Source organism: Nesoenas mayeri (genome assembly GCF_963082525.1).
Source record: "Nesoenas mayeri genome assembly, chromosome: 14".
Lineage (NCBI taxonomy): Eukaryota > Metazoa > Chordata > Aves > Columbiformes > Columbidae > Nesoenas > Nesoenas mayeri.
Window position 1 is genome coordinate 10,072,341 of NC_137556.1, and position 9,284 is coordinate 10,081,624.

The 9,284-nt window shown below is 41.2% G+C and overlaps 1 protein-coding gene across 1 annotated transcript; it reads right to left on the bottom strand.

Moving 5' to 3' along the window:
• Positions 1 to 486: 486 nt before the first annotated feature.
• CAMLG (calcium modulating ligand) lies at positions 487 to 5,202 on the bottom strand (the record flags this gene model as incomplete). Its single annotated transcript, XM_080353398.1, has 4 exons — positions 487 to 822; positions 2,473 to 2,538; positions 3,209 to 3,663; positions 5,037 to 5,202. The coding sequence occupies 4 exons, from the start codon at positions 5,200 to 5,202 to the stop codon at positions 631 to 633; spliced, it is 879 nt and encodes a 292-aa protein (XP_080209524.1). The 3' UTR covers positions 487 to 630.
• Between the last annotated feature and the right edge of the window lie 4,082 nt (positions 5,203 to 9,284).

The following is a 9,284-nucleotide window of genomic DNA, read 5'->3' on the forward strand; positions in this document are numbered from 1 at the left end:
TTTGTAAGCAACAGAACTTTGTTGTTGGTTTTGCATTATAATCATCAAATGAAATTAATCACAATCACAACAAATGATGTACAGCAAGGCAAGGATTAGGACAACCAAGTGGCCTGTTTCACCAACATTCTCCAGAAGCAGCTACTTGGTTCAAGAGTCTGAATTTGAACAACAGAATACAGGAATTTATTTTATTGAGTTTTCTTAAAAAATGGGAACACCACAAAATGAGCAGTTCTTATTAGCTATAGTGATACTGGAGATATATATATATATATTAGTTCTGCTGAAAGGAATTCTCTTTGTTCTCGCTGAAAAGAACAAAGGCAGCTTTGTAAATGTTTATGAAGGAGGCTGAGAAGAGCAGCTTTAACTAAACCAAATAAATAATCCACTGACACTTGCATCCTATTCTTCACATTTATAACAGGCAGATACAGTATTTAAATAAACTGAACCAATGCAACTGGCAGTCTGGGAACCTGCTCTACCTTTCCCAAAATGACTCCTTTCAAGCATTTGAACAGGTAAGAATTTTAATGAAGGTTTAAACCTGTCTGCACAGTCAGACATTAAAGGAATAGGGTCCAGAAAGCTTTAATGTAACTATCGTGTTGAATTCTACAGCCATCATGGTAATTCAGAACCAAAAACCAAAGTAAGTTCATGGCAAAAGATAAAAGTAAAGAAATAGACACAAAGGTCTGTGAAAACATCTCCCATTTTGCTGTAGGTGTCCATGGAGCGACTAATGACTTCTGCAGGGATTCCAGACAGTAAAAGGGCAGCAGTTAGTACTGTTGTTTTCACCTTCTTCTCACACTAAAAGAAAAAACCAAAACAAACAAAACACAACAGTATGAAGTTAGTTCCTCTGTTATAATTCAATTCTGCTTTATGCAGGTGTTGTGCCCATTTCAGACCTAGCCAGGCACATTCCAGATTCATCATGTGGAATGATTCTCTCCAGGCAGGCTTCTGGATTCACAGCGCTTATCCCAGCTACGCACTGATGCTGTGATGGATCCGGCGGAGCCAAGTGAGAGCCCAGTTAACAACAGATAAAATTTACCACAGATATTATGTCTACTTCATGCTGGCACTCCAAGTAGGATGTAAAGTGCAACAGCTTATGCATAAGTGGGAAGAGTCACAGACAAGGGCAACTTGGGTGTAAGAAGGCAAGTCAGGCATCTGCACGGGCAGAACACAATTAATCTCACCACACTACTTGGCAAAGGATACTGTTACTTTTCTAACACACAAAAATTATTTAGAACTGAAAACCGACTGTTTCTTTCTATTTTAGTAAGACTCTATTTGGCAGTTTTATCCTCTGAACTCAGAAATGCCCTCAAATCCTTTTGAAAGCTGTTCTTCTGTCCTTAAGATGACGAATCCCAAGCATGGGAAGTCTGGCAGGCAGGAAAAAATGATAGTGGCTGAAAATTTTTGTAATTTGACGATACTTGCTGGATATCTTGATTTAATCCAATCTAAAGCTGTCAAAAATCTTTCTAGGTTTCATGAGAGAAAAATTAAGAATAACAAGCTGATGGAGCTCATCTAAGTGCAGTAAAAGCAAGTTGTGGAAAGGAACCAACTCTTTAAATGCTGAAACTGATTTTTAAAACAGTAGAAACAAGATCAAGATAATCGAGCAGATGAGCTACTACAAGTCTAAGGCTAATTCTAATGTTTTGTATTTTGACACATCAGCTTAGAATGCCTAATATGAAGTTTAGTTTTGAATTAGATACTTAACTACACAAGAACCACTGATTTATTCTGACATGCCACAGCTAACCTATTTTTCCTTTTAAAATGCTAATGTTTGCTTTCAAGTATGGATTGAGCATCATTCAAACCCCCTTTGCTCTGCAGACCTGACAAAGTCATTAACCAAATAAATACTTCAGCACAATTAACTGGTGTAAACATAAAAAGCAGGTGATGTAGCAAATCTTGCTAATAAGCAGCAAGGTTCACACACAAAGAAATGTCTTATTTCAAGCTGCCATTCAAACTGCTACTAACAATGGAACACAGAGCCCTTAAAACCAAAGGACTGTCTCATTTTTTAACAAACACCCTCCCAAATTTCGTCCATGTATCACATGCAAAACAGCTGGTGACAGAGCAAGCAGTAACCACAGAAAAGCATGACTTACAAGACAAAAAAACAGTTTCCCAAATGCATGAATGAACTAACTGGCTTTCCTGTCATGTGCTTTTAATTAGGCTACAGCTAAATAAATTGCCAGTATACATTTTCACAGCAACTTTTAAAAAGATTTGGACTAAATCTGGGTAGATTAAAAACTAATATAGACTATCAGCATTTGGTATCTCCCAATTCTACAGTTTAAAACAAGTGAAGAATACTCCACAGGCATTGGTTCTTAAACAAGACAATCTAAGCACAAGTTTAATGTAAAACATTTTAAATCTAATTTTGAAAAAATACTTTACCTTTGGAAAGTACTTGGACAGTCCCATGTAAGCAAGTTGTAGAGTAAGAAATGGTGCAAATATTGACTGAAGGAACAGAAAAGAATACACAAAAATTAATTTGGTCAGAAGTAATAGCAAAGAAAACACAAATTTAATGCTTCCTGAGTCATAAAAGAAAATTAAGCAGGTAAAAAAATAGTTTGTGGACAAAAGCAACAGTATTCTTGAATACTACAAACCTAAGTAGACAAGTCACATGTCAAAAATAACCTTCTGCCTTATTTTATTAGAGCCTAAAAACCTGAAATTGCAGAAGCGTACCGCAGTGTGTAAAAATGAGCCCAGTGATCCAGGAGGCAGAAGGCTGTACCAGCCACACACCTCTGCATGATGTACTGGCAGACAGCCCAAATACTGAGCAACTACTTTTCTCAGAAGACTGATAATTGAGTAGGATCTGATTATCATGGGACAACTATTGTTCTTACTCTATTATTTTTCCATAGACTCCAAACTAGAAGAGCACTTGACTCATGCTCACAAAGAAAGGAATAAACTCGCAGGAGACTTAAGCTGCAATAACTATTCCAATGCTTCTACCAATCAAACAGTTTTATACAGTTGTTGGAAATGTGAAGAGTGGCTGAAGTTCCCAGTCACTGCTGATAGATTTCACCCCTAGATAAAGAATATTCCACAGTAAGTTTGCAGTTAACTAGCAAAACAAAATAGGATTTTTTTTCCTTGAACTTACCAAGTACTTGCACACAAAAGCCCTGACTGTGATGGCAAGCAGAGCACATCCCACCAATCTGAAAATGCGGAAAGAGTCAAACTCCTCCACTGCATTCCCATTCTCTTGGCTTGGCCTCTCATTCATCAGCTGGTTCCTCAGCTTCAGAGCTTCATCAAATCTGGATAAGTACTGGTCTAATCCACGTCTAGGTGGCCGTGGTGCAGCTTCAGATGGCAGCTCCGCTCTGTGACGGTGACGGAGCTCACTTGTACCCTCACTGACAAGCTCTGGAGTTTTACTGAAGAAGTCCTTATCCCCTTTGAGATCTACCACGCTGCCTCCACGGTCAGCTGCGCCCGCCACATTGCAGACAGAATCACCAAGCACTATTCGCTTGGAAACTGAAGGAATGGGAAGGGAATTTGATATATCTTGTTCGTGCTGAAGTTTTGATTCTGTGTGACTTTCATCATCTAAAGAAGAGAAATAAAAATACAGAGTTATGCACACCGGCTACAAGGAACAACACTTTATCCACACTGGACTGAGGTCCTGGGTTGATGACTCCACTTCCAAAGTGAAAGCACAGATTTATTATTAATAAACGTGCTAATTATTAGTCACAAAGCCATTTGACATACCTGAATACAATTAACCCTATTGTAAAAAGAAATGGGCTCAGCTGATACACAACCTGTTTGTGTATCAAAGGAAAGGTTTACACACACACACACCAAAGATTATGATAACAAAAAGGGAAGAGCACAGTGTGGACCAGATTTACATGCTCATCAGCTTCACCAAGATTATGCTTTTATACAGCTAGGCTCAGCACACTCCTGTCTCCCTTCTGCCAGCCTACAAAGAACCCTGCACATACCACTCTTCAGAAATGGCACAGACGCGAGACAGCAAGCTGTGCAAGGCAGGTCGGACGCTGAAGCTGTCAGTCAGCAAAGGAGAAATGAAAACACTGGACTTCCTCAAGCAGCAACATTGCGTGCACAAGAGGCACGATGTTCCAAATACAGGGAGCAATGTAAAAAAAGGCAAATATTCAAAGAAAATTAGTTATACAGAAGGAACGTTAGAGTGAGAAATGAGCAGGCAATAAAATAAGCGTATTTGGCTTGTTCTCCATTGTCAGAGGCAAAGCAGCGTTAACTTGCACTGTATTAAACCTGAAGGCCCCATAGTACAGCGAAGAAAGTGATGCCAGAGAACACAAACCAAATGGAGGGGCATACAAAACAGGCCTGGTCCTACCAGAGAGGGGCACCAACACTTTTCAGCATTAAAGCAGACTAATTCATGGCTTCTGGGCATCCTTGTAAACCGAAACCTGACAAGACAGTCAGCCTCCTCCAAGTGTGTACAGAAATACAAACAACCTACTTATAAACCTGCAAGAAAATTCTGCATGCCAACCGCAAATAAACAATGACTGATTATTACCCAAAGGCAAGAAAACTTTGATATCAAACACAACTGTGGAAGCAAACAGTTACTGAATGAAAACATGGGGGAGGCTCATCATTTCTTCAGCTAAGAAAAACGACTTGAAGTGCCAGCCTGCCCACTCGCTGTGTGTGCACAGTAACAGGCCCGTGACCAGATCTCAGCACATTTCTGGTGACATGTGGGTTTTACCCGTGGGTTTCTCGAGAACCAGAGAAACTCGGGCTTCACTTAAAGCATCGCTGAAACGAAAGGTCGCGCTGAGGGGCCAAACGGCAGCCGCTCCCGTTCCACGGGGAGCGGTTCCGGCAGCAGGAGGCCGCCGTCGGCTGTTGCCGCCAGCCCCACGGCCGGGAGCCCTCACGCCGCCGCCCGTCACAGGGCTCACCCTTGCCCGCCGCGGGCCGGTGGAAGCCCATGATGCGGTTGATCCGCTCCTCCGAGTTCATCAGCAGCTTCCTCCGCCGCAGCTCGGCTCGGCGCTGCGAGGCCGAGAGGCCAGCGGGGGCCCCCGGGGGCGCGGACGCCGCTCCCGCCCCACCACCGTCCTCCATCCCCGGCGGAAAAGGCCGCGGCGTTACCTCAGCGCCGCACAATGGAGCCGCCCCGCCTCAGTGCGCAGGCGCTAGCACCCTCCAGCCGCTGAAGCAGGCGCCGCCATCTTGCGTAAGGGCAGGAGAAGAATGAGCGACACAAGGAGTACCTTTCACTAGCCGTGCTGTCTGACGGTATGGCGCCCGCATTAAAGATGGCCGCCACGGCCTCGGAAGTGGCATTGCGGCGGGAGAAGCGATGGCGTCTGCGCAGTGAGGGGGCGGGAATGCAGAGAGCTGAGGCGGCGGCGGGGGAGACTCGGCGCTGACAGAAACCTGACTGACAGATTCAGTCAAGGCGAGGGGTTTTGCATGGCTATAGGAGAATCAAACCAGCAGTGACGTGATGCCGCGCTCCGAGGGCGAGCGGGGGCCAGCTCCTTCTTTAATTGGCTTGAATTCTGGTTTCAGTAAACCTGGCAAATCCACCTTCTTTTCAGTGAGGAGAATCTGCTTGAGAATGCAATATAAAAACTAGGGCAGGATAGTAACATTTTCATTCTCATACAAAGAGATGAGGGCAGTGGTCTGTATAGAAACTTACAGTATTAGAATAAGCGAAGGTTCATGTTTCTAGCCAAAGTTGTATTTACCAAACACTCTACAAATTTGTGACCGTGCAGAAGCAGCAGTACGTCAGAGGGGTTCAGAAGGACAAACTGACAGAGTTCGGTTTGCAGGACGTGATGTTCCGAGCAGTGCATGGAGGAGCAGGCCCCGGGGTGGAGATTTGCTGTTGGAAAAGCTGCTGTACAGCCGAATTTAGGAAATGAGTCGTCTCTGGGCACACTCCAAAGGAAGGAAGAGAATATGCTGCTTACTGGAGTGTGAGCAAACAGACGCTTTCATGTGTACGTGAAAGGGATTGTAAGGTAGGAAAGTGCCTTCAGGGAGCTGCTGGGCAGCGTGGGGCTGCCTCCCAAAGGCTGTTCCCCATATGGTGTCACTGCACAGCTGTTAATACATTAAGCAAATGAAGGGATTGACTGCGGATACTGAGGGAAAAAAACAAGGGAACAAGGACCACTGAAGGATTCCAGAATTACCATAACACTATAAACCAGGAAACATCTCCAGTTATTTCTACCAAGATACGGTTGGTGTAATATTCATATTTATGTACAATATAAAGTCCATTACACCTCTAATTGCGTGACAAAAAGTGATAAAACCAGGCCACAGTATTCTTTCCTTAGCTGAACATTTCATGGCTAACACACATAGCAAAAGCACCCGAGAGCCAAATCAAATGAAGACAGTGACATGGATCAATACTTCAAATTAATTATCTTAACAACTTGCACTCCATAACTCCCCGACTGCACCACAGACACTTGCATTAGATTAAGGATCCTGTTCTTGAACTTCCACAGACTGGTGCCAGGATGGAACGTGGAGCCACTAATGAAATTCAGCAGCAGGACAGAGATTGTTACACATATTGGGGAAAACCTTTGTGTTGACAAGTCCAATTAGTATTTCGATGATACTAAGTGATTTAGAGAATTATACCATCCTGTATTCAAAAACTGAAAGTACCAAGCTCATGCACTAACTTATATATGATGAACCAGAAGCAGCAGTGATGACAGCTCATAAAAAAACCTGGCAAGCAGAAGACGGAATGACTTTTATAAAAAGGTGTTGAAATAATAGGCTGTTAAATGAAGATCTAGGATTACCTACAATAAAACTGATCATCACCTTGGGAACACTGCTGAGGGCTAAATTCCAACCACCAATGTCAGCTGGTGAGGACCACTCAGGGGGGACAGCCCTGCTGTGGGGGTACTGGGAGAACAAACCCCAAGGTAGGATGGAATTAACAGTGCTGACTGACAAGACATACTCTGGAGGGAGAAAAAATACCAGGGACAGAAGGGAAGTTTGGATCAGCTGCAACTAATTTTCTCAAATTCTCCCTCAGTTTATATCATCTGAACATTACATTTTAGCTAAAAGTAGAATTTATCATTTGTTGGTACATGGTATTCAGACTGATGAAATATATTATTCTATTTATAAGAAAGGACTGATGGACTTACATGAGTTCTTTCAATTAATTTTATTGCGTAGCCAAATCTGATAAATTAGCACAGATAAAATAAGCATTTGCATGTGTTACAAATGACTTTTTACAGGAATAAAACAGTGAAAATTACAAACTGTAAAAAGGAGGACAAGTAAATCCTGTCTCAAATTCAGAAGGGGGAAGATTTATAGCTTCATACTGAAGATCAAAAGTTTGAGTTCATAAAACAAAGATTTAATATTACAATATTATACACTACTTTACAAAATTAAATTTACTATAAGGATTACATCCATGATAGTAATCAGAACCTTAAAATCACATTTAATGGTCCCTTATCTAACAGCCGTTCTGCATCTTTGATTAGTTTCTGTTAAGAAATTAATTCTAAATAAAAGTGAATCCTTCTAGTTTTTGCAACACAGTCTATGCGGACTTAGACTCAAACATATTAAATTAAAAACGATAATGAAAGCAAAGTAAAATGGATGGTAACAATGTTGGCTGAACACTATTGTGTCAAATACAGCAAGAGTCTGAACAAAAAAAAGTCTTCACCTAGAACAATAGAGTACATCTGCAGTGGTAGAGTTGTCGTGCTGAGATCTAAGTACCAGAGCCTCTCTTTCCTGTTTTTGCAGATCATCTTCAGTGTCCTTATTTTTCAATTGTACGTAAAAAATCAGGTAGTTTGTGTGTTCATCTGCCCTATATTGCCCTTACGGCAATCCAAGGTGAACCAGCAGGACCTTCCTACCGCAAGCAAATAAACTGACGAAGGTCAATACAGAATTTCTTCCAAGGTGAAGAGAACTCCCAAAGAGAGTTCTCATCTGAGTCTTGTTTAAAATGTTTTACTCTCTAAAACTTAGGGATCCTAATTCAAAGTTGTTAACTGCTACAATGACTGACATCTTTAGCCAGTAGTCTGGTGTACATAAAGCAGTGAAGCCAACTTCAACATTTATGTTTGTTTTAAAAACTATGGGATATATAATAGTAGCAAAATACAGTCATAGTAAGAAACAGACTTTGGGTGGCCTGTTAGATGCAAGGATGATTTTCAACATCTGAGTGATAATACACCCAAAACACAAGTTTTAAGTCATAGCCTATGCAACTGCATAACTTACATTTATGATTTAAATGAAGAGACTCCTTTCCTCCAGAAAAAAAAAAATAGTCAGACTGTAAAAACTTAAAAACCTCTTTGCTATGACTAGAAAATGTGCAATTCTCTGAAAAGCTGTTCAAGTAAATATACTCCTGTGTGCTATGGAGCCAGCAGACAGGGAAGCTTAAATTGGTTCCATAATAGTCTTTTCATGCTATTTCAGACGTTGTTCTGAACTTCAGCTTCTCGTGCTCAAGCGACAACAATTTCCCCAAAGAAACTCCTCCCCTGAAATAAGGCAACTCCTGACAATCACGTGAAGCTACAGCCTGAAATGGTAGCAAGTTATTACCCTATGATGTCCTTTGACACTTGTATCACAAAATGTAAGTTAATTAGCCTCATCACAGTATGTTTGACCACTTCAAAGTGTTTCACCTGTTCAAGTTACTTGCCCCAGGAAGTAGGTTTTGCAAGACCTTTAAGTTTACCACTATTAACCAAAAAAAAACCAAACCAAGATCTTTCCATATGAAAGACTTCCAAGGGCATAGGGATACAGTAACTTAAATACTCTTTGCATTGCTAGGCATCAATGATAGCTTAATCTCCAAAAGAGAACAATTACAAATACACTTCTATAAAATTATTTTTGTGCATAAATTTTCACTTCAGGTTCAGTGTCAACCTCCATCTGTAGCTCTGCCAGGGATGTAAGAGTATATTTAAAGCTTTTATTTGGTGCACACTGGCTTTGGACCTAGACACAGCTGCAGTAAAAAAAAAAGAATGTTTAAAATCTTCAAGTGTGTCTGAAACCATGGACAAAACTTCAAACACGATATAGTATTTTTGTCTTTGGAAAAATGATTTCATTTCCAATTTTAACATCACAAT